General features: G+C 37.0%; 1 protein-coding gene across 1 annotated transcript in view; it reads right to left on the reverse strand.

Moving 5' to 3' along the window:
- Positions 1-835: 835 nt before the first annotated feature.
- The window catches only part of LOC140509999 (phospholipid scramblase family member 5-like), a 36,400-nt gene continuing 22,776 nt past the window's right edge, over positions 836-14,459 (reverse strand). The window contains exons 5-7 of the mRNA XM_072618237.1: positions 9,342-9,503; positions 6,535-6,696; positions 836-1,958 (exon numbers count right to left, since the gene is read on the reverse strand). Coding sequence (XP_072474338.1) covers positions 1,920-1,958; positions 6,535-6,696; positions 9,342-9,503 — 363 coding nt within the window. The 3' untranslated portion in view covers positions 836-1,919. The remainder of the gene's footprint in view (positions 1,959-6,534; positions 6,697-9,341; positions 9,504-14,459) is intronic.

Genomic DNA, 14,459 nt, shown 5'->3' on the forward strand with positions numbered 1-14,459 from the left:
AGACTCTTGAATAAAGGAGTAAAGAGTCAAAGAGCTTGAGCAAAAGAGTTTAGCCCCTGTTGTTAGAGGTCATAATACCCTAGGAATGAAGCTGGTCTATCTGTGCCTGTGTCCAGAACAGAGTGGACAGAAAAAAGTCCTAAAAAATAACAACCTCAACCAACCCAGGCTTACTTTGTTATTTGTAGCCAACCCACAAAAAACAAAGCACTACAGTTCAGTTTTTAGAACAACCCATGTTATTTGATGGTAGACTATACAGTTAGCTTTCTATTCAAGTTTCACATGCAGCTGAATCTCTCTAGAAGTTACATAAATGCTTAAAGTGAAACTAAGTAATCTCCACATTGAATACTAACCTTATAGGACATTTAAGTCACTTTGATTCCAGTCAAGAGAAATGGAACATTTGGCATGAAATTTTCCTGTTAGAGATGCCTTGAAGGAGTATAGATGAGTATCTTGAGCTAAAATTGTGTTAACCTGCTGAGCACTTTATTTTGGCTTATTTCTATATTTGGCTTGATGTCTATATTTCCCCCGTGCTTAAAACGATTTCTCTTTCATGTCCTGAAGGTCTTGGAATCCCAGCGTTGGAAGGGACCTCAAAGGCTGTCTTGTCTAACCAATGTCTGAATGGTATTTCCCTCTACGTTATACCTGACAGATGGCCATCCAACCTTTGTTTGAAGAACTCTGGGGCATCTTCCCCGCAGGGATTTCATGAGTCAGGTCATTCTGCCTTTGGACAATTCTATCCTCAGTCCCACCCCCACCCCCCTTGTTATCAAGCTTAAATGAGTTTTCATTTTCATTCACTTTGCAACTACTCCTCCTTGGCAGTGTTATAGTAACCCAGAGATATGGAAATAAGCAAGCATTTGAATACATGGGGATATATTTTCAGCAAGGTTTGGTTCATAAATTTGATCTTTGCTTTGGAATAAATCTCTGTTAAGCCAGAGAAGAAAGTGATTAGTTCTGCTTTCTATGTGTGTGTGTTTGTCATTCATTGCTGAAGAAGACCATACCATCAGAGAAATAATGACATGACTTGCACTTGACTTTGTTTTGAGTGAGGGAGGGCTCTGCAGGTCACCAGTCTCACTTCTCCTCCAGAGCCATCTAAATCCAGTGACCAGATATTCATCAGGATGACTGGAGATGACCCAGGATGAGGCAATTGGGGTTAAGTGGCTTGCCCAAGGTCATACAGCTAGTGAGTGTCAAGTGTCTGAGGTGGGATTTGAACTGACTCCTGCACTGGTGCTCTATCCACTGCACCACCTAGCTTCCTCTGCTTTCTATACTCCATCATTCAACACATATTTATCCAACTTTTAACCCTTGACTGAAAAAAAAATACGAACAACTCAATGGTGATCAAGGAGAGCAAAACCAGAAGAAACTATGCTTGAAAAAAAGTGGGGTGGGAACACTACCCTTTTGATTAGTAACCGGTCCCAGTACCAGAAAAACTTCAAAGTATTCTCTAAACATTGAATTTTCATCAGTGATGCTGTAAGTCTGAACTCTCATCTTTCATGCCATAACATCAAAAGGGAAAAAGAAGAATGGCCAGATTTCAAAGCAACCTTATGCTCAGGACAGAAATTGTGTATTTAGCCACCACACACACACAAACACACCCACCCACACACGTAGCTAATTACTTTGTTCAGTTATATTTTAATAAATGATAAAATTAATGTTTTCTTTAAAAAAAAAAAAAGAAAGAAGCTGATATCCAGGCATTTCAGAAATGAAATGCTGAGCCCAAGGGATTTCTAGAAGAAAATGAAAAAAGAATTAACCAGTGTCAAGTGTGGATATCTTCAAAGGGAAGAGGATCATTTAAAGTCACTTTTTACTTACTGAAATATGGTCTGCATATTTTATTGTTTCTATCATCTTGCTTGTTACAGTCCAGCCAGTGAATGTTCAAAGAACATAAAGTCCTGCAAATAAATAAACTGTGAATATGGAGGAAGATACAAAAAGGCAACAATTAAGATCAAATGCTTGACATGCAAGCTTTGATTGTGTGAAGCAATTATGCTTCGCAGCAGTTTTCCAGCAAAGTGTCATTTACCCAAGATAGCTGTACAGCAGGAAATCGGAAAGTTGTAAGTATCGCTACACACTGTGAGTAATTAGGAAAACATATCTGAATGGTCCAGGCATTGTGGAGGTGTTTGCTCTTGTTTTCAGTCTTTTCTACTTACAAATGTCAAATAGGACTGCTGGGACTAGTTAAGAGAACTGTGCATTGGGTTATATTTTGTGGGATATAATTTCTCACATGAAACATGCCTTTTATGTGAGGAAAATTGAAATTCTTGCCATCATGCCAAATATGGAAGCCCATGACATCACATACACATTATCTTTCATGTGGAAAAAAGTTTAGGGACTGATTCTAAACTTATTTGAACTGTATGCAAGAATGTGCTATCACAAACATATTTGAAAACTAGCTTGGAGAATATATAGAAGGGATTTGCCACAGGAAAGGTCCATGATTTCAATGGAAAGACTGCTGGGTCCTGTGACAGGAGCTGAGTCTACATCTCCACCATGCTTGGCTATCGTCTCAGCTGTGTGCCCTCATGCACATAATTTAATCTCACTGAGACTCAGTTTCTTTATCTAGAACATGAGATAGTTGCACAAGATTACCACTAAGGTCCCTTACAGTTTTAGATCTATGATTCAATGATCATTATGAAAAATAGAGTATTGGAACTGCCTACACCAAGAAGACAGCACAACCAATCTACAATGGACTCATAGGTCTGCTGTTGGAAAGGATGCTACATGTCATTTGGTCCAATTTTCTTATTTGATAGATGAGGAAACTGAGGTCCAGAGAGGCTTATTGCCTTGTTTCAGGCCACTCAGGTCATTAATGGCAGAACCAGGGTTGAAACCCATGTTGTCTGACACCAAACTCAGGAGTTTCCCAAGGGACATTGAAAAAATGATTTGCCAGGATCCCAGAACTAATGAGTGTTTCAAGTAGGATATGAACTCAGGTTTTCCTGACTTTAAGCTCAGCACTTTGCCTACTATGTCATGTCCTCTTTTCTGCATATAGTTATAGAAATTAAAGTAACAAAGGGAGAAATAAAAGGGTGATAATGAGATCTCTCCAGTGAGTAAAGTATTTCCTAAATGCTTGTGTGGATTGACAAATTCATTCAGCAATGTCTAAATAGGAATTTCCTTTCTACTTTTCTGCAAATATGCATACATACATACATGTATATGCACATGTATGTATATGTACATGTATATATATATACACATATACATATGCATATACATGTGTGTGGATGTATGTATAACCTTTAATGAGGTTACTTGAGTTGGACATCAAGTATTTAAGTGGTTATTAAGCAGTTGTTATGTTCCAGGCACTCTGCTAAGAGCCAAAAACAGAGAGAAAGGAGAAAACCAATCCCTCCTCAGGGAGCTTACATTCTAATGGGGGAGACAACATGTGCATGAGAGGAAGGGAGGGAGGAAAGGAACAAGCATTTATTAAATGTCTCCCAGCATGCCACAGGCACTGTTGTAAGAGATTTTAAATGGCTTAATGTGTAATAGGTACATATAACTGGGTACATGCAAAGCATAGACAGCAGATGAAGGTTATGTGAAGGTATCGGCTGCCAGTGACCATGAATTCAGTGAGTGCTTATTACATGCTAAGTAGTAGAAAATACAAAGGCAAAAATGAAGCATCCTTTGTCATGAAGTCTGAGCTAAGGTATAACATAAGGATACTCAGGACAGTATTCATTAACCAGCTCTGTTTTATTTTGTTCAATGGTAACTTAAATTAATACAAAAATTTAGTTTCAATGGTAACTTGAATTAATACAAAAATTTAGGAATGATTGCACTTAGTGCCAGAAGAGGCGAACTTACACAGTCACCTAATCCAGTCCTTTCATAAGTGACTTGCTAAAGTCACACAAGCAGTGAGTAGCAGGGCTATGATTTGAATCCAGACTCTTCAGAGAAGCAAATGGTCCAGGGGTCAGATCCCATAAGGAAGACTGTGTTCAGTTCTAAGTGTACACTTCTTGGAAGGGCATTAATTAGCTAGAGATCACAAAAAGGAGCATGACCAGGATGGTGAAGGGATTCAAATCAAACCACTGGCTGAAGAACTGGGGATGTGTGGCCTGGAGGAGAAATGACTTAGGGTTGAAATAATAGCTATCTTTGAGAATGCAAAGGCTGTTAAAGGATTAGACTTAGGCAAGACAGCATGGTGTAGTAGGACTAGACTGAAACTTAGGAGGTGCAATTCAAATTCAGACCTCAATATTTACATGTGTAAATCGCTCAAATTCTTTGAGTCTCAGTTTCTCAGTCTGAACAGTAAAGAATAATATACCCACAGAGCCATAGTTCCCAAGAGTGCTTTGTGGTGGCTGTTGTTAGTCTCAAATGAGATGTATATTAAGAACTTTGCAAATCTTACAGCACCATGTGAATGTCAGCTATTGCTGTCAGTGTAGAGAAGCAGAATTAGGAACAACTAGGAGCAGTTGCAGAGACAGATTTAGGTTTGATGGAAGGAAAAAACTTGATAATATTTTGAACTATCTCTTAGATATAGAATAGTAGCTTTCCCTCACTTGAGACCTCCCAATCACAACTGAATGTCCACTGGTTAGGAAATAACCTATAATAATTCCTGTAATTATATTTAATTTATATATAACCTATAATAATTTCCTGTAAAGGAAATCTTATTCTACTATTGATTGAGCTGCCTGGTTTCTGAGATCTTTTTCAACTCCAAGATTGGTTGTATCTGAATCCAGACTTCCTTCCACTGCTGTGTTTTGCCCACAGGAACTAGAATTACCTAAAAATGTGGTAGAAAGATTGAAGAGACCTTGGGAGAATTTTTTTTTGAGTTATAGTAAACATTGAGGAAATTCACTGAATAACTATCAGATCATTTTGAAAAAGCTGAGACAGCACCTGGGAGAGCAGTTTTTAAGATTCATTTGTTGATTCCTATTTTATCAATTTCAAAAACCCAAAAACAAAATTAGGATTGAGAAGGAAAGATGATTTACAATTGGACATACTAGGAACTCACACATGCTCACAAGTTCCCAACAGACAATGAGATCCAAACTCATTCTTCTTTGGAAGTAAGTTACTTGTTATTCTCCCCTTCCCTCAATTCCATTCAATTAATAAGCCTTGGGATTTTTTCTTTCATAACATCTCTGGTGTATGTCTTCTCTCCTTTAATACATACCCAGCACCTCACACCTGAACTATTGCAATAGCCTGCTGCTTTGTCTCCCTAATGCAATTATTTACCCAATCTAATCCATCCTTCACTCAACTGTCAAAATGATCTTCCTAAAGTGCGGATCTGACCACATCTCCCCTACCCCCATTCTACTCAGTAAATTCCAGTGGTCCCGTATCACCTCTAAGATCAAATATAAAGCCCTCCAGAACCTGATTCTTTCCTAATATTCCAGTTTTCTTTCACCTTATCCCACCCTGTGTACCCTGTGATTCAAGGACACTGGTCTCTTTGCTATTCCTTGAATAAAACGTCTGACTCTAGACAGTATTTATGCCTGGAATTAATTGTCTTCCTCCTAATCTCTGCCTTCTGGCTTCCCTGGCTTCCTACAAGTCTCAGCTACAGATGTGCCTAGTGAAAAGAAGCCTTTCTCAGTCTTCCTTAATCTTAGTGTCTTTCTTCCCTCTGAGATTGTCTCCAATTTATCCTGGATATATCTTGTTTGTTCATAGTTGTTTACATATCATCTCCCCCATTAGACTGTGAGATCTCTGAGACGTTGAACTGGTTTTTGCCTTTGTCTTTCACAATCATTGCCTAGCATGATGCCTGGCACATGGGGACTTAATAAATGCTTGATGACTTGATTTGACTTGAGGGAAAGGCAGGGCAGAGAAGCTGTCTTATCCATGTTATGTTTAGCATGGGACATATTGTGGGTAGTAAATTAAGTCAGCAAAGTTTCAAATGTAACTAAAAATAAATTTGTCATTTTTTTTCTGGTAGGAGGGAGGGAGATTGAATTAACTATTTCACTGGTGTCATAAATACCTTAAGAGGAAATTCCCTTTTATCAATGCAGAGAGACAACTCTTCTACCAATTGCAGTTTCCAGGGGATACCAAGAGGTGAAAAGACTTGCCCACAAACATATTGATGTCAGAATAAGACTTGAATAGAGATTTTCCTGACTCTGGGGCCATTTCTTTGTCTAGAACATCACATTGCCAATAATCATTTATATGCACAGGAGATCCCAAATCTGGGATCTCTATGAATCAGATCCATTGTTCTATAGTCTTTGTTTGTTTGTTTGTTTTTTGTTTTTGTCTTACAGTTTCCTGGCACTGAAGGGTTAAATGATTTCCAGAGGATTAACCAACCATTAGAAAGTGTCTAGACAAGAAATAAATATGGCCTGCCATGCTTCATGCTGTTTATCAAGGACACCTGGCTCTACTTACAAAGAGAAAACAGGCCCCAATCAGGGTTGCTTTGATTTTCACATCTAGATCTGCAGGAACGTGTATCCCAAAGTTGTCAGCATTCGTGAAGACATCGTTTACAAATCCTGACCAATATTTTGAAATCTTTCCAATTGTTATTTTTTCATTAATGGTTTTCACCTGTGGAAATAAAATTAAATTTTCTTAAAATGAAGATAAGGAAATCAAAAGCCATTTGGAAACTTTTTAAAAAATTTTCTGTTAATAAATATGGATTGTTTAATTATAGGATCTTACGACTTAGAGAAAATCAAGACAAAAGAAGAAAACAATAAGGGAGAGTGGAAGGATGATGTAAAACCAAGACAACTTGTCAGTGTCTTGATTTCCTCATACATGATTTGAGAGGATTGGACTATATTATTTCTAAAATCCTCTCTACCTAAGAAAAAACAAACAAAACTGTGAAAAGAGCCTTGTGTCTCCCCCCCCCCCCCATTTATCTGTTAGCACTGGAGAAACTTCTAGGCACTTTATAAAGGCTTGTAAAGTGATTTTTCTATAAAGTTCATAAAAATATTTTTCAGCAAGAATTTTAAATCCTTTTTGCTTGCAAGGCACTGTTCATCTTATCCCTCAGTAACAACTCCAGTTTCTGGAGCTGAATTAAGTAGGTAGTCCTATTGGAAGGTGAGCAAAGCATAATGCCCTAGGGTTAGCTCCGCCTTGATCTTGCTCTCTTCAGATGTCCTTGTGGATGACCCAGTATTGATTCACCTGAACCTGATTCAGCTCAAGCCTTTCTGAATGACCATCGGCAACCTCCCAAGTGTTGACCCCTCAGGTCATTGGCTGATTTCTGTCTCCTTGTATTTACACTATTTCTATCCTTCTTATATCATCCATTGACCACCATCTCTTGAGGACAAGGCCCTTGATGGCAATGCCTAGATGGAGAGAACAGATACCACAATTTCTAGGAAAAATTTGGGGTTTATAATGAAGTTTTGATTGAATCTTTCACTGGTCATATTTTTGACCATGGCTAAAGGGTGGCTTATTGTCTCTTATCCTCTTATGCCCATTGGTTTCATATTCAAGATTTTCAGCTTTGATGTTCATTCCTGAAAAACTTGATCTTGAAATCTGAGTAGAAGTACCTGATCCAACTCCTCAGTTATATACTTAGCCTGATTCCTATTTTAGTCATGTATTTTCCATCAGTAATTGTGTACCTATATATACACATGTGTATATAATTTCACTGAACTACAGAGAAAGCTGTACAGAATATAATAACTGTCTTTAGAGCAAGTTTTAAAAGAAATAATTATCCATATACACGCATGTTATTATTTCCAGTTCTAAAATGTCCACTGTTTCTAGTCCTTAAGTATAAATGGATGAACACTAATTCCCATCTTTATCCCTAGACTTTGGATAAAATAATGTTATTTATTTATCCTAAATCCTTAGAGATAGATCCACATTTTGAGGCAGATGCACAGTTTCAGACCTTGAGGCCAGCTTGTCATGCAGAAACCCTAGAAGCTACACCCAGGTTCAAGCCAGGCTGCCATCAGGTTCAAGCTAAGGGTAGGTACTTCATTTTAAGCACCATGCATTTTATCCTTAACACAACCCTGCAAGGCAGGCACCACATATTTGATTATCTCCATTTCACAGTTTTAGAAATTGTGTCTCAGAGACCTTGACATGGTCACGTGACTAAGTGTTGGATGACTTATGGTTCAAATTCAAGTCTCTTTTGACTCAAAGCGCAAGATTTTTACACTATATCACATTGTACAAGTGTGGTCTAGGGTCTAGCATAGCAGTAAGTAAGTTTATCCGTAGTCAATATGAAGTGGTAATAGCAGGAAATTAGATTGCAAAAGGAAACCTAGAAGGCAGATACAAACCCATCAAGATGACACCTCAAAACCCTGCCCCACTCCACTCTAACCCCCTTCCACCTCCATTGGGGTCAAAATGTTGAGTGCTCCAAACTCTTATCCATAATTATAATATAATATAATTGATATAATATAATATAATAATCCTATCTTTTTCTTCCAATGCCTCTTTTCCTTCCCCATTACATTTCTGTTCCCATGCTGTCTGCCTCTGTTCTCCCCTTTTTCCCCACTTCCTCTGCCATTTGCCCCTATAACCTTTGTGTCTTATTAAATTGTTATCACAGTGCGATTTCCTGGTGATATCATGGTTTTTCCCAGACAGTATCCAAAGAACTAGATGTGCTTGCCACATTTCATAATTTCATAAGTTAATTATCAATTCACCTGCACAACACTGTGAGCTGTGCAAAAATGGAAGAAATTTTTCTTAGGACACGGCAGGATGTCACTTATTAGAGATATTTAGTCAAAGCTTGGACTATTTGTGAGTTTCGGGTATGTTGTAAAGGTCTTTCATGCATGAGATGGGTTAGGTATATCCCGAGTTCATTCCCTTCGAATTCAGAAATTCTATAATTCCTTTCTCCCTGAATATCTACCCCCCAACCTAAAAAAAAAAATTAATAACAACTTAGACTTCTAGAAATGACAACTGTAAGTTATTTAAATATGAAATACAAGGCTGATTAAAAAAATAAACTTGTGAATAATCTTGATTCTATGGCTTTCTATCAACTAAAAATAGGGAATTATATTTTCACTCAAAGCAAGATTCCTATATAACTATTTAGAACATTCATTCCTAATATACATTAGATGTTTTAAAGTATTAACCTCTAAAATGCTAAGATATGATATACAAAGCCAGAATCTAAGACAAACATTTTTTCCCCCAAAGAAACATACCTCAAAGTCAACATCTCCAAAACAGCCACATGTTGCGTAGGGACCCACAATTTTCAAAATATCTTCTTTGCTTTCATTTTGAATTGTGAACTTTGGCAAGAAAGGGTCCCACTTCTGTACAACATAACCAACTATTGTACCAGGAGGGGCTTGAACTTCTAACTATAGGAAGATACAAGAGGAGAATCAAGTCAATTTTAAGATCAAAATATTTTTGGTTGTAATATAATGATTTAATATAATTTAATGTGAAGCATGAGGGTTGCTATGAAATCATGTTTATTCTTCTTTGAATTGCCCCTTTTTTTGTTTTATTTTGTTTTGTTTTGTTTTCCCCCAAGCTGGGTCTCTCTATCTTACCCACATTAACAATGCCACTTATGATCTAATCCCACCACTGATCAGCACAGTTGTTTGATCTATCCCATTTTCCATTTTCAGTTGGTTTGCCCCTTCCTCTGTAACCTGGCAGCTACTCTATCTCCAGGGCCTCACCACAGACTTTGGATTTTACCCTTACTGCAGCTCAGAACTCTAGAGCTCAAGCAATCCACTAGGCTCGGCCTCCCCAGCATCAACAATTATCGCTATGTTAAATAGAGTTTCAAAGGAAATAGTTCTTTTGTAAATTTTAAGGATACCATTAGCTTCAAGATAACCAATCAATCTGCAAGAATTTATTAAACACCTACTATGTTCCAGGTACTCTACTAGGGATACAAAAGCAAAAATGTAATAGTTCCTGCCCTCCAGGAGCTTACATTGTATCAGGGGACACAACATGTACAGATATAGTACAAAATGGTTACAAAGGAAATACAAGGTATTGGGGTTGAGAGGGTGGAAGATAGCTTCTCAGTTTCATGTAGAAAGTAAAGATTAATGACCAGGATTAAACTTTATTATTCATATATTTCTCTATTGATTTATTCCTCAATATTAACCAGTTTAACCAAGTGTAGTAGCAAGTATCCTAACATACCCAGGATGACCTGCTATCACAAGTTCTTCAATCTGTTTTTCTTAAAGGAAAGCAACTTTTAAGGGGTCAACAATCTTCTTTAATTGCATTCACTAACTCAGGAGAAATGTCAGCACACTGAATGTCAGAGAAAATACAAGCAGAGAAATTAGCATAAAGACCAAAAGGCAGAGCTTTGACTGCCTGAATCAAAGCAATATTGTTATACACTTTGCACACACCACTGGATCGAGAGAGCCTTTACATCTGAGCAGTTCAGAGGTCCTGAACATACAGCTATTCAGAGTCTGGACTAGGGTATCACAAGATCCTTTTCATAAGTGAGACTCCAAAGCAAAATACCAACTCAGAGTATATACACACTTCTCAGAGCTAGAAGGCATCACAACCCTCATGACTGAGTGCCTAATCAACTTAGTATCAAAAGGTGTGGAAGCATTCCTACAGACAATCCTCCCTCAATGGGCTCCACATGAAGCCTATTAACTGGTGGGGAAGATCTTATTATTCCATTAACATTACACTGGGTATGGAGATTTTAGTATGAAGTTATTTCAAAAGGGGTATAAAGATACCTTTTACCCCCTCTGCTTTAAGGTCATGATCCCCAGAACAGTGTATTCCAAATAGAACACCAGTACCAAAAAGTCAAATGAGATAATATAGGTAAAGTGTCTTGAAAATTTTAAGGTACTATATAAAAACTAGGAATTAGTAAGTGCCTGTAATGTTAATTAGAGTTAAAGATCTTCCCCACCCATTTATAGACCTCACCAGGAACCCATTAAGGGAAACTTCATTACAGGAGGTTACAGGAGGCTTGTTTATAGGAAGCCCCACACCTTTTGTTAATTGTTAATGAAGCACTGGGTCAGGAGCGTCATTATGCCCTCTGGCTCTGAAAAAAGTGTATATACCCTCTGAGGAGAGGTTTTGCTTTGGGGACTTGGAAGAAGGTTCATATGCAAGGTGAGACTGGGTAGCCGTTAAGGACACCCTTGGCTTTGAAACCTAGATGTTAGTGCTTCTCTCTGGAAACTATGTATGTATGTAATGGCCAGACAGTTGGATCTGTCTGTTGATCTGTGATGTATGTATTGTTTATAGTTAGACAGTTAGAAACCCTGTCTATTGGTCTCTATTTCTCTGCTTCTTTTTTTTTTTTCTGTTGGTATATGTGATTTAAAAAATTGCTGACCCCTCAAAAGTTGCTTTCCTTTTAGAAAAGTAGATCTAAGGACCTGTCCTAGCAGGTCATTCTGGATGTGTGTCAGGGTGCTTGCTGCTACAGTGCCTTGGAAATATTTAGATAATGATACAAATACCTTATAGAAATGCTTCCCAAAATGCAATATAATAGACTATAAACAGAATTCATTTTATTATTATTTTTAGCATCTCCCAGAACACTTTTAATCATGAAAAAAAATGTTAGTCTGATACCAACACTCTTGAGATCACAAGTAAGAACTTTGAGACACATAAATTAAGGCTTTGAGTTTCAGTACCATCTTTCCAGTGTTGTTTAGACAGAATTGGTGAGCTGTGGTTATAAATGAATGAGAAAATAATGGGTTACCACAAGCAAACAAGTATCATTTGCTAATTAGATTGCAAGTTCTTCGAAGGAAGAGATTGTCCTTTGTCCCTTTTTATAGACTGATAATGTTTAATATAAAATTTTGAAATAATCTCTTTGTTCTCTCTGAAGCAAACTCAGAGGGTACCTCTTCCTATGTCAGCAAAGGCCAGCCAAGGCTGACTCTGCATTCCTTGGGAGACCTTTAACCTAAGACACTATCTTAAATAATGGGATTTCCTTCCTTTCTTATCACCTGAGACATATGTTTACCCAGCTTGGAATCTCAAGATTTGACTGACATTGCTTTGTTAATTGTCCTGTCTTGCTAAATTTGTGATTTGCTAAATTTGGAGTTTCCTTCTCATGGCAAAATGTACTTAAGACAGATGTTTTCTGTACTAGGTAGTCAGAGTCACCTCTGACTCCATAGCACTATGTAACTGTTTTCTTTATGGGGAATTGATCAATTAATTAATTAAATCATAAAATGTATGCATTCAGCCTGTTGCCTTTTCTTTAACCAAGTTTTCAGGTCAACAATACCCATTGCTTGGTATGGTGGTTGGCACATAATAGATGCTTGCTAAATCTTCATTGATTGATTGAATTATTATTCTAAGATGGAACATGACAAAATGAACAGCTAATTCTGATCACTGAGAACCACTACATACTGCACACTTACTTGTATGTTAGGGGAAAAATCCAAAGATTTAACAGCATATAAATTCAAAATTTCATTAAGATTATATTTAAATATCAATAGTTCCCAAATATTATCATTATATGTAATAATATGACAAATAGAATGTTCTACAGGTCACCAATTCAACAAATATGTATTAACTACTTTCTAAATTCAAGGCACAGTGTGGTACATACTGGGGATACGTTCCATAATCTATGGCCACACTTTTTCGCAAGCTCTTTCCCATATCTCTTTCTCCTCACTGTTCTCGGAATATTTTAGTCCCTTCAAGTTTTGATTCAAAATCTACTTGTTACATGAGATATTTTCCTTCATTTCCAATGTTAGTGTACTCTCCCTATCCTCTGAGTTTCTTTGTATGTATTTTGTATCTCTTGTATTTCATATATTTTGTATTTATTTTTCAGTTTATGTGTTATTTCTCCTCAATAGAATGTAAGCTCCTTGAGACAGGGACAATTTTGCTGTTATTTAGCAAGGGCTTGGTGAATAGTAGGTGCTATATAAATTATCATTTATCTTAATTAAAACAGATGAAAAGAAAAGAGCTATTACTCACAAGGATCTTGTATTCAATAGAGAAAAGAAAAAGAAACAAACACTTTACCTACATGATTTCATTTGAGTTTTCATCTCATGTTTCATTTTATTTTTCAAGTTCAATAATTAAATAATGGATAGGATGTAATGAACTTAAGTTTGCCTGCCAATTTTGGGGGAAACATGGATTAGAAACCAGTTATGTCACAAACAAAATACAAAAAGAAAAACTTAAAAAGGTTATTTTTTAAATGTTTTTCCCATGCCAATAACTATTCCCATCATTCCACAAACATCTCAATGTATTAATCCACCCAACAAAAGATAAATTAATAACATTCACATAACCTAAAGGAGAGGACATATGAAATTTCTGTATACCTGTCAATTTCTTACAAATCTTTGATGTTCACTCTAATGAATTTGCTGATATAGATTCACACCCCCCCCCAAAAAATAGAAGACCAAAACCACAAATTTCATCCTAGTAGGAGGTACAGAAGAGGCCCTGGACATCACCTGGGCATCAAATGATTTGACCCAAAGTATGTGGAATCCAGGACAGGCAGTATGATAGGGTATATTTGGTGCTGTTGTTCACTCATTTCCTCTCATGTCTGATTCTTCATGACCCCATTTAGAGTTTTCTTGGCAAAGATACTATAGTAGTTTGCTATTTCCTTATCTAGCTCATTTTACAGATGAGAAAACTGAGGCAAACAGGGTTAAATGACTTGCCCAGGGTCATACAGTTAGAAAGTAACCAAGACAGATTTAAACTTGGGAAGATGAGTTTTCCTGACTACAGGCCTGCTGTTTTATCCACTACATCATGTAACTTCACCAAAGTATAGGGTGCTGGCCTCAAAACCCAGGAGAACTACATTCAAGTCCCATCCTCTAACATATATTGACTTGTGTTCTTCTGGGCAAATCATTTAGCATTTCAATTTTCTAGTCCACTGATGTCCAGCTCTAATAAAAATGGGAGCCACTAATATAGTCTGCATGCTGACTTAGAAAACAATCTATGTTTATATGTTTTTTTTTTATTATTAATATATCAACATGTTAAAATTAGATGAGATTTATATTTTAATTTGATTAGACCCAGCAAGAAAGTGGGTGGCATAGGGCCATAGTATTTGAAACTTCTGTTTTAGGTAATACTCTATGACCATAAATTGCAAGAAGGTATTGCTAAGGGGAATTTAATTTCCTGACCTGGAATTCCCTCACCAATGAAATTATAGGTCCTGTTCCTATCCTTATAAGGAATCCATGGAAAAGCAAAATTATTTACAA

The sequence above is a fragment of the Notamacropus eugenii genome, chromosome 6 (genome assembly GCF_028372415.1).
Source record: "Notamacropus eugenii isolate mMacEug1 chromosome 6, mMacEug1.pri_v2, whole genome shotgun sequence".
In the NCBI taxonomy this organism is placed as follows: domain Eukaryota; kingdom Metazoa; phylum Chordata; class Mammalia; order Diprotodontia; family Macropodidae; genus Notamacropus; species Notamacropus eugenii.